The 12,252-nt window shown below is 35.6% G+C and overlaps 1 protein-coding gene across 3 annotated transcripts in view; it reads right to left on the bottom strand.

Annotated features, from left to right (window-relative positions):
- Positions 1 to 165: 165 nt before the first annotated feature.
- Positions 166 to 12,252, bottom strand: part of LOC110461918 (SNF-related serine/threonine-protein kinase-like) — a 58,329-nt gene continuing 46,242 nt past the window's right edge. For 2 of the 3 annotated variants that reach the window (XM_021515653.1, XM_021515655.1), the window contains one exon: positions 166 to 5,840. In XM_021515653.1, coding sequence (XP_021371328.1) covers positions 4,529 to 5,840 — 1,312 coding nt within the window. In that variant the 3' untranslated portion in view covers positions 166 to 4,528. Of the gene's footprint in view, positions 5,841 to 11,675; positions 11,748 to 12,252 lie in introns of all 3 variants that reach the window. The other variant, XM_021515654.1, reaches the window with a different exon arrangement.

Here is a 12,252-nt window from a genome sequence, read left to right as displayed (position 1 = left end):
ATTTTTGTTGACCTTTGTCCATGGAAGGTCCCTGCAAAATTTCATTGAAATTGGTTCAGGGGTTTTGGAGAAGAAGTCGAAAATGTAAATTGTTTACGGACGCACGACGGACGACGGACGACGACGGACAAAAGGCGATCGCAATAGGTCACTTGAGACTTTGTCTCAGGTGACCTAAAAACATCAAAAAATGAAACTATCTCATCAAATTTCATTTTTATCCTTTTGTTTTTCTTAAGATGTTTAACCTTACGCTAGAGTCTGCCTACCTTGATTCAGTAAGTCAAGAAAAATACTGAATAATTCAATTCAATCTTGATATTTCAATAAGCATTTATAACAGTTCAATTGACATACAAAATGTACTGGTAAGTATATGTGTAGGTGAAAGGACAAACTGTTAAAGGAAAGTAAATGAGTGTGACTATGAATAGATGTGTGGGTGAAGACACAGACACAATTATTAGGTGATATTTATTCATTACAAAGGAGCAGGGCTAATCTGATGACTTCACTTTCATAAGAAGAATACAAAGTGAGTGCATTAATAAGACATTATACAGTTTGGTGTAAGAATAAGAAACCTGGTACTCATCCACCCCTGGAGACACATTTGAACTCCTCCAATTCAAAGGTTGGAATAGTTCATTCTGAAATGTCGGTGGCGAATGAATTAAGGATGAGCCAGGTTCTGGTGGTGGAGGAAGTCCAGAGTATCGAGAGGAAGAACCATCGACCTACAGCCAGCACCTGGGGACTGACCCATGTAGGCCTTGAACCTGTGACCCAGTGGCTAACAACTTGACCACCACAGCCCTAGAAAGGCCTGGAGGTCTGAGAAATTTAATACGACTTCTCAATAAATAGCCAAGCAGCGAAAAGGTTTAAATGTATCAACACTTAGGTCATTAGATTTCACTAGCAAGTGTTACTTGTGTGTCTTAAATTCAGGAAAATTTTGTTTTACTGTAATCCTAATTGACCAACTTAATGTAGATAGTCCTGAGTACTATCAACATAATTCCCATCTATATAAAAACCATCCAGATAGAACAATTTTCACAAAAATGCATCTCGCATTACTTATCTGGATTTAAACAATCAAATTTTTGCATGAACTTCCATCCATTGTAAAATTTACTGAACTTGATATCTAAATTATTTCTGACAAGTGTGTCTTTCACAAAATTACATAAATTTAGCATGTTCAGATTTTTCCTTTTTTCTTATTTAGTCATTTTGAAGAGAAATTGATTCCCTTAGCTGTTTAAAGCATTTTGAGCAGTGAAGTTCGCACCAAATATTATGTACTCTACACAGACAGTATTGGAAAGACAAGTTATGGGTAGATACATGATATATATATACATAGAATGAATATTACAACCAATTACACATGGTATACAGATTTAGCACCCCATGTATTCCAAAACAAAACTGATCGACAGAATTACCTGTCACCTATTTTGTCTTTGGTTGTGCAAACAAATATGTGTTACATGTGTATGTCTCAGTCTGTACAATAAACAATAATTTGTTACCACTCAGTGGCAGCAAAAAATTACCTCTAAAACTACAATTCAAAGCAGACACAGAAGCAGGATTCGCTTTCAGCAACATTCCTTTAGATTCTCCATATAAAAACTTCACAGAAGTTCCGAAAAAATGTCTTCAAAGATTTTTCCTTAAGGAACAATGGTAAAATTTGAACCTGAGTTTGCTTGTTGAAACGTCTATTTGATGTATTTGTGGGAGAGTTCTCCTGTCACCTCAAACACATTACACTTTCTTCACATTCGAAAAGTAAGTACATATATCTGTACAACTGTATCTACTCTTTAGATGCTAGTCCATGCTTGGTAGCTATATAGCAGGTTACTGTTGACAAGCAAACTTAAAACCATGTTGTAAAATATACACAGAATTTCAAGTTCATCTGCAAAATCACAATTCTATCTAAACCTTACAAGAGACATTGTTTCAACTTGGATTCTGCTTAACTGAACAAAACAACAATTTCGCTTCACACTAAAATAAATACCCTGAGATTGCCATACACTTTAAATTTGTTCAAAGTCTGATAAAATCAACCCAATCATCATTATCCATGGTCCCCATTTCACAAATAGGGTTTGGTTAACACATGCTGCATTTACTTTAAAGCAAGTTTCAGAAGCTGGGAGTCAAATAAACAAATCATAGAGTGAAGGGGTTGAGATTTAAGAGATATTTCTATTTGCTATTAAAATATTTCTCCAATAAGTCAATGGTCTCAACAAAAAAGTCTGACTTAAAATTAGGGAATTGGACTGATTGCAGCACAATGAAATACATCTGTTTGAATTTATACTAAACTGCAATAAATATGGGTGGGCTTATTACCAGGCATGGGCTTATTGAGAGGTAAATAAAGTATTTTTATATCACAAAAAGTCAAATTTGATATGTTTCAACTTAATAAATGACCTCAGCAGAGAATCCAAAATAATACAATTGTAACAGATAGCATTATACTCTGTATGCTGGGATCAGTATATATGAAGACACTGTGTTAGCACTATTTCATACCAATCTGTACATGTCTGAAATTCATGAAGCTGACAAATCACTTTCATCAATAACCCAAAGACAAATTCCGTTCGCTAGAGTTAGTGTGATGAGAATACACTGTAGTTCTGATAAACACATATAACTGTCAATGTATCTTTTTTGTGTACTCATATTTTCACACATTAGCAACAATATCTAAGTTTAATAAATCATAATTTGCACTTCAGTTATTTATAACTAACTGGAGTAGTGATTTTGTATTTGGCAGTTATCATGATCATGATTAAGTGCTTTATCGCAAAAATATGATGAATGAAAAAAAATGGAAAGTTTACAGTATTTTATCATTAAAGACCATGTTATATAACTTTGTATTCTTCAGAGTAAATATACTATGGATAAAATTTGTGGCATTAAAAACAATGATATCTTGGAACCATTCTGAGTACAGTACTTGTTATGTATGTATTTTGTTTTAAAATTAACGTTAAAAAGTAAACAAGAATGCTGAGATCCTTCATAAACACTCCTACATGAAACTTTTATAAACATTTACAATAAAATCAAAAACAGGTTGTTTACATGCATGTTTTCAAATGATTGTATATGAACATTATACATGTACGGATACATGTAAAAATAAAAATCTGTAACACTTCCCGATACAGGGACACAAACTGAGAAACAAAACAGAAAAACAAACAAAAACTGGTGAAAAAAGCAGTCCTAAGCTTCTCCTGTATGCATGCACACATACAAATGTATTATGCATGTAGACTGTCTTTTAGTAAAAATTTAATATATCTGTACCAACTGCTATTTCACTGAATGAGTTTGATAAGTCAAAATAATGCAGTTCTTACAGCAGAAAAACTATCAGTTTTAATGACATCTATCTAAATTTGTTTATCTCAAAATAATGATCAGAATCGTTTAGAAATACATTTCATATTATCACAGAAAATCGATATCTCAAAAAATCTGTTTCAATTTGATTTATATGAGTTAAGGGAGATCATCCATTAACTTTATTTTCTTGTGCTTGTTTTAACTGCTTTTTCATATTTAAGGAACTTGATCATATCAAATAAATTATTGTTGGCTAACTTTTATTCTAATATATATTCACTAGTATCTACTTCACAGTCTAGGAAATTGCAAGTACCATACCTATAACATCGCAGCAAAAATGAACCCCTTCATTGCATAATTGTACTTAAATTTAATATTTTTCTCTTAATAGTTAGATTCAAGAATAAGTAGTTGATGAGTGATAACAATCAAACCGCTCAATGTGTTTCGTCTTTACAATTCTACAATTCAATACACCAATCTTAACATATCTATTATGTTCTGGACATATCTATTATGTTCTGGACATATCTATTATGTTCTGGCTCAGATAGCCAAATGGTCTAAGACAACAAAATGTCACTAGGTCTACAATGTTCATGCTGTGAGCACAATTGTCATCACCATATTTGATGTTATACGCCTCAATGGCAAATCTCATGCGACACCATTTTCTCACACACCCGAGGCTTTCTGCAAACAAGCAGCATGACAAGGCCCTGTGTCCACAAAAAAGAAGCACAAGGCCCTGTGCTTACAAAAGGCCCTGTTTTCACCACGAAAAGAGGTCATTCTCATGTACAAACTTTATCAAATTAAGCTCTCAATAAAATTTTCACATACCAAGCTTTCACAAGGTAAACAAAGAAAACGTAATTATGAAGGTCTTTTTTCATTTGATAACAGCATCAGTATGGTAAAATAGTAAATCCTTGTGAAAATCAAGACCTTGAATTTATTGCAGTGAGATTATTATTGATCTGTACAGGAGAATGTCCCATGCACCACAGACAAAACCTGATAAATTCTACCATGGTACAAACATGTTACTTAATGCCGTTTATGTGAATGAGGTGTCAGAGGTAAAATTGATCTATTGTTACACTGTCAGTATGGTGGGAACTGGTCATACAACCGAACAGCACTTGGTTTGGACCCTTGCCGGCTGTAAATTGGAGTTATGTCCCTTACAATACCCATTGTTCCTGTTGATGTCCATTTTGACCTTGACCTTGTGTCTGACTGTCCTTTCACGTATTCCATTCAGACAACAGTCTGTCGAACACACAAAATTGATATTTTCATTCTTCTTCACATTCAGCACCTTATTCTGGCCATGGTCTGCCAGTTTGCTGAAGTCCTGTGAAATGACATCCTGACGAATTTTGGCCGAGTTAAGCCGGTTGATGTGATCAGTTACTGCAGCCTGAGTGTCCAGCTTGTCATTATTAACCTTGACCTTGATCTCGTCCTCGTCACTGTCACTCTCATTGCGCTCCACAATGTATTTAAGGCTGTTTTTACTAGACACACTGTTCAGACTGAGGTTTGACAGGGCTGAATTGATACCTAGCTCCCCAATGTTTCGCCCCACAGACATCTGCAGGTTGTGGTGGTGGTAGTTCTGCCGTTTGTTGCCATAGTTACCTCCACCTCCATGCTTGCCATCTTTATTATTCCCACCACCTCCATTGCTATCATCATCCTTCTTGTTGTCATGGTGTCCTCCACCCCCTCCCCCTCCAAATCCTCGCCTGCCCCCAAGGTTGCCCCCACTGGGGCCAGAGGGGCCTCCATCAGTGTCACTAGAATGATCACTACTATCACGGCGATGCATGAATTTATGTTTAAGTTTGTCCTTGCGTGACCTTCCTTCAGTGTCGTCCGTATCACTAGCATCTGAGCTGCTACAGCTGGTGCCCCTCGTCCCCTTGCCACGCTTTTTGCGCGCGACATACTTCCTGACCACCTCTGGGGACGCTGCACTACGGTTGATTTGCATACGTGGGGAATGCAACTTTGACGGCACATAATCATCCTCCTCATCAGACTCGTGCTCCTCACAGATCTGATTCAGCAGTTGCGGAGAACTTGCCACAGAAATCAGAGGTCGTTTAGGGTTGAGTAAGTCCTTGTCCACACGTGTCAAAGACGTGTGCGAGCGACAGTAGTTGTCATCGAGACTCTCTGCAGACTTTGCCGACCTCAGATCCACCTCCATATCCATTTCGTCGCTGTCCTCTTCATCGTCAATGGACTCCTCTCTGATGAGGCTGTACTTGCGCATGGTGTTGCTTACCAGATGTTCAGGGCTCATACTCTGAGGAGGGGAGGTTGTGGTGAACGTCGGGTGTGTCCCGGGAGGCGATACTAAAGATGACACTATGCTGGTCTTTGGTCGACACTGCTCTGTTTTCTGGTCTTTGTCCTTCTGGTTACTGAAAACAAACAAAAACAACAGGTCATTAATACATCTGTCAAAAAAAAACACAAAAAAAACCAGTGATATTTTTCTTCATTAAATTACCGGATAATATAGCCCCTCACCAAGTACTTTCTGTAGTTATGAATAGACAACAGTTTTAGAACAAAATCAAACACTTCTCATCAATAAATTTACTTTTATTATCAGTGCTGAAACTACAGTATGATATGTAATGCAAGTACCATACTAACCAATCTTCATACATATCACTATAAATCAAAGCAACCTTCTCATTCACTCTGTAACACCTATTCTGATTTGATAAGAAAACATATTTTTTTATCAATTCACAAAAGCTTCGTTTTATACATGATCGCAATTACTGAGTTTTGATAAAAAAAAGAATATAAGTACTGGAATGTCCATGAAAGACTGCAGCGTAAATAGTATTAAAATCCAATATTTTCTGAACTGAAAATAGAAATTTCCTATTTCATTTTAAGGGAACAACATCAGAAAAAAATTATCACAAAAGTGACCTTAGCTTGTAATGATATAATCTGACCTGTCCTTTCATGGAAAACACTGTTACTGAAGAATCTATAATCTGCAACCAGAAAATGCTAAAGTGAACTAGAAATTGTTGGATAACAATTTGACGGGCTTTTCACTGTAAGGACTGATTTGGCCTTATAGCTATTTAAGAGTCATTTCCCTTACACCAGTAGTAAAAGTCCTTGTATCTTCGGAATTTGTTTCACAAAATTACATGTTCGAATTTGACCTATCCAATACCGGAAGTTGATCTTTGATGGTAATTTATGTCCATAAACCTTGTAGCCCATCATCATAGCATGCTACAGACCAAATATCAATACCCTGGGCATTTTCGTTAATGAGAATGAGTCTTTTGAAGATTTTTATATAATTGACCCTAGTGACCTTGAACATGGGTCAACGTCATTCATATTATCAAACTTGATAGTCAATTGCTTGAGCATGAATATTCAATAAATATTATGACAAAATTACACTTTCAAACTTTGACCCCTACCGAAAACCGGAAGCTGACATTTTTTGTTGAAACAGTATGAGAGAAAAAGGAATATATGTACCAATTGTGGTTAATATTGCAAAGGCAGATTTGGAGAAGAAGATCGTTGAAGTTTGTAAAAATCGTGTCGGCTTTTCAAAAAAGATCAAGGACAATAATGAACACGCCATAGGACGTTAACGGTAAATGTTACAGAAAAACTAAAGACACCAAATTCATTGGAATGACATTCTGCATTGATCTGTAAAAGATTTTTTCAAAAAAAAAAAAAAAATTGTGACCTTTTGACCCAACAGCAAGCTTTTTTATTTGACCTTTTTTGAGATAAAGCACTTACAAAAGTTAGCCCTGCAAATTATCTACATAAAATATGATTGCGTCAATTCTGTGAATTAAACCGTTTTTGAGTTATGGCCATTTTAAGAATTTGAGGTATGAGGTCATGGCAGCCATATTGGATTTTTGACCTACTTGAAAATGTTCCTGGAACATCTTCAGACCTTGGCCTACAACATACTTAAAAGACTATAACCTATCCTTTACCAATCAAAAGATAGAGACTCCACAAAAATTGGCAGAAGAATAATAATAATAAGAAGAAACAACAAAAACAATAGGTCTTTTCACCAGTTGGTGAAAAGCCCTAATTAGGAAGGGGACATCCCTACTGTATTTTGAGAATTGTATCAGAGCAGTGTGATTAAACTGTCACAAATACCTGTTTTACTGGCTCTTTATCACTCATTCATCCCTGAAGACACATTTGAGCTCATCCAATTCAAAGGTTGGAATAGTTCATTATGAAATTTCAGGGGTGAATGAGTTAAACTCAATTTGTGAAAGTACAATCACAATATACTGCTGCAAATTTCAAAGCAAAGTAGTTTACTTATAAACTCTAAAAAGAAATATTATGGAATTAATTATTGACACTTTCATATGTGTGCGAAAGACAGAGATATCCCATCCAAAAGCTACCAATTCAGAGCTATCCCTTCTGCCTTGAAGAAAGTGAAACAAAGAGCTATCCCTTCTGCCTTGAAGAAAGTGAAAAAAAAAGCCCAAGTTATGAGGAATTACAGCAATATCCGTAGCTCTGCTGTGTGTTTTACCTTCTAACTCATCACCCCTAAATATTAAAGTATTCTCAGTCACAGCCATCGTCAGATTATATCGCTTGTCATATCATTTTCTATTGTGACCTTTCAAGGGCCACCCACACATAAAACACCACATAAAGCAAAGACGTATTAAGACCCTTTTTTACATACTGGGTGTGATATCTCTATCTTGCACACAAATGTATAAAAGAAATATTGTCAAGCTAAATACCACACCGCTGGAATGTGTCTGGACAACTGTGTATCTACCATCAGACATTAAAAGCAAATTTGGCCTGTATTAGTGTTTAGCTAAATCTATGTACTGGTACGTTTAAGCTCATCACAACGTATGCTGAACAAGTGTTAAAGCTGAAATCTACAAGCACATGATCCCTACAACATATATTTGCCTAAGCTTAAACGCTAAACAAGAGGCCCAAGAGGGCCTGTATCGCTCACCTGAATATTTAAGCAGTCATAGAAAAAATATTCTCATTAAATATTATAGTGCACTAAAAATATTTCCCTCACAAACTTTGTTGGCTCCATCTGTTGAAACTACCAGCAAAATATTATTACAAGATTCTATGCTTTTTGATTCTTCAGAAGTTGCTTGACATATTTTTCCCTGTGACCTTGTAAATAGGTCAATGTCATTTTCCTTCTCAAATTGGTAAGCTCTATTCCAAAAGCTACCAGCCAAATCTTATGAATCCATTCCTTTTAGTTCTCAAGAACAAATCCATTAAAATGTTGTTGACCTCTGTGACCTTGAAAGTAGGTCAAGGTAACTTTCATTCGCAAACTTTGTCGGGCTCTTTCCTAGGAAGCTACAAGCCAAATATAAAGATTCTATACCTCTCAGTTGTTCAGAAGTCGTTTGAAGTGTCTGACACATTTGACCCCTGTGACCTTGAAAGAAGGTCAAGGTCATTTTCTTCCTCAAACTTTGTCGGGCTCTATCCCAGGAAGCCATCAATCAAATATAAAGATTCTATACCTCTCAGTTCTTCAGAAGAATTAATTTGAAGCCTTTGACACATTTGACCCCTGTGACCTTTAAAGTAGGTCAAGGTCATTTTCGTTCTCAAACTTTGTAGGGCTCCTACAAAAAAGCTTTCAGCCAAATATCATGACTCTAGGCCTATCCGTTCTTCAGAAAAAGTTGTTTAAAGGAAAAGTTGACGGACGAGGACGGACGGACGACGGACGCCGCACCACGACATAAGCTCACTTGCCCTTTGGGCAGGTGAGCTAAAAAAGTCTACCTGAAAGCTACTAGGTCATGAACACCACGCGCACTAACAAAGTCAAATTTGAACACTACCAGCTCAATAATACTGTTACCTTGATTTAATCTGATAATCTGAACAAGTGTACCTAAATTTTAAAGCTTAATGCTACGGAGTATGAGCAAGCGTAAGCAAAACTAGACCATCCTTCCATAGATGGCTTTAAAATGTTGTCTTTGTTTTTTCTTCCATTTCAATGATTTGGTATATCAAATATGAATATAAAGTACTATCGACATTATACTGCGGAAAACTTAGGGCAATCATGCGACAGTTCACCTATGGCTATAGTCTAGGACAATAGGTCAATTGTCTATATTATGCTAATGATCATATTACAAAGCTTTTATGAAACTTTTAATTATTGTATACATGTATATAAACAATCAGGCAATGATTGAAATTTCAATGAAAAACTAGTAAAAGAATCAAAATAAAAGTTATACATTAATTCCTAAATTGAAAAGTCAATAAATTTATATAATATGGTTTGGGAACTTTCGGAAAACTTCAGAAATTATGCAGCATGTTTTTTCTTACTTTCAACTATGCTTGAAAGTGTAGTATAAATCTTCATTAAAACTGGTTTATTTTAAGATAATTTGTAACTTGCAATGTAGAAATGCTGTTTAATGATCATTGTGTTCTGTGTTCAATGAAAGATAATACTAATGTTAAGTTTCAAAGATTCCCAAAATATTATTTACTTACTAAAACTTATAACACACAACCTTAATTTTTCTAAAGGCTCAGCTCTCATAATCAATAATAATCCTATGTTGAGATTGATAATCGATTATGAAAACAAAACAAATTCCATCATTTTAAATACATGTATACATACAATATTGGGTCAGGCAGACGTGTGTAACACATATAACTGTAGACAAGAGATCCCAGAAAGATCTTGGCGCCCACCTTTGTACCATCTTCATTAGTTCTTTGTCAGTTCGATCTTTTCTCTTCTTTCCTCTAATCTGTTTGATCGAGTCATGTCAACAGTAAATGCACCTTGAGGTAACTTTTGATCTAAACTTAATACTGATGTGTATGAAAGCCAACCTTCAAAGTGAGTTTGTCATTTCACATATTTACTAGTACAGTACTTAATGTGAAAGAAATAGAACCGATCATTGCAATATGAGAAAGATCTGTTTAGTTCTTCTTTTAATCCATTTTGTTTTTATGATCAGTCTCAAAATATAACATACACAACGAGGGATCAAGGGGAACCTACATTTAAAATTTGAGAAAGATCCCTCCCGTACTTCCCGAGAAATAGCGATAACAAACTTTCACTATCAAAATCCAAGATGGCTGCCTGTCGGCCATGTTGTTTATCCGATCAGTCTCAAAAGTTGCCCTGCACAGCTAAGGACCAAGGGGAACCTACATATAAAATTTGAGAAAGATCCCTTTGGTACTTCTTGAGAAATACCGATAACAAAGAATTGTTTACGTACGGACGACGGACAACAGACGGATGACGGACCACGGACGCAGGGTGATTTGAATAGCGTACCATCAGATGATGGTGGGCTAAAAAGACACGTTACAATTACAAATGTACTAATATGTGTTGACGGTGGGGGAAAATGCGTTCAAAAAAATTAAATAGTACCCCAACCTGAATAATTAAATAAAACCCAGTTACTGCTGTTTTAAAGTAACCAAGGCAAACTCACAATAGTCTCTCTAATCAAATAAGACTGGCTTAAATGTCACAAATAATATCAACATTTGATTATCTTGTTTCAGAAAATTAAACATTAAAAAAAGTTTTGTTTTCATAAAAAAGTTGTAATAGTTGAACTACATCTCTATTTGAAATTTTGGCGATTGGTAATTGTCCCAGGGATAAAAAAAAAATAGCACTGATTTCTTGGGGGTAAAACTTTCAACTTAAAATGTTGTCAGCAAACAAATATTTTCTATCAATGAACAGTCCATATTTCTTAATGTACAAATGTTTCCTATTTCATCAGATTTCTTGTAATTTAAAAAAATGTGAAGTTTGGAATTTTATTATATTCTTGATGATTAAAAAAGACTATTTCAGATAAAGTGAATAAATATATTGTTATAAATTTCATAAATGGACCTAGTACAATGACAAAATATTATTTGAGACACATCTGTCCAAGCTTATGCTGTTGGTACAACCCCCNCCCCCCCCGATATCATCGCAAGATGAAAGAAACCCTATAATAAGACATGCATTAGAGATTGTAATTCATGCCAAATATAAAAGAGTTGTCAAATTCAAATACATATTTGTAAGACCTATGCATGCATTTCGGTGTGTATGACGTTGAAGTCATAGAGAAAACATTAAAACCATACAAAATGGAACTCCACAAAACCAAACTGTGTCAGGATAAAGCATTAAATGGATTTACCAAAGACATGGTTCCCCTTCTAGCTGTGAACAGGCACAGATAGGCTGTGTCACTATACCTCGCTGTTTGACCCTTATGAAAATGAACATTACACAGGTGTTAATTATATAACTTTCTAGCATGATTATCAACAATTACACACATGCTGTTAGGCTAGATACAGTCCTTACACCCCAAGTAATACACAGCTTCAACAGCCGGGTAATACTGCTCCAACAAATAGAACCAATATATACATCAGGCTCAAACATATAGGCAATATTCCACTCTTACAGATAGGCAATATGCTGCTCTTAGGCATATATAAATATATGACTCCAACAGTTAGGCAATATATTGCTCTACAACAGCTTGCAATATAAAGTCCAACAGCTAGGCAATATATGTCTCCAACAGTTAGGCAATATACTGCTTCAACAGCTAGAGCCAATATACAGGTCCAAAATACAGACAATATCTTACAGATAGACCATATACAGCTGCAACAGCTAGGCAATATATGGCTCCAACAGCTAAGCAACACATATCCCCAACAGCCAGGCAATATACTATTCCACAACAGCTAGGCAGTATACAG

This window comes from Mizuhopecten yessoensis, unplaced genomic scaffold, assembly GCF_002113885.1.
Source record: "Mizuhopecten yessoensis strain PY_sf001 unplaced genomic scaffold, ASM211388v2 scaffold10707, whole genome shotgun sequence".
Classification (NCBI taxonomy): Eukaryota; Metazoa; Mollusca; class Bivalvia; order Pectinida; family Pectinidae; genus Mizuhopecten; species Mizuhopecten yessoensis.
This window is presented reverse-complemented; position numbering and strand designations above follow the sequence as displayed.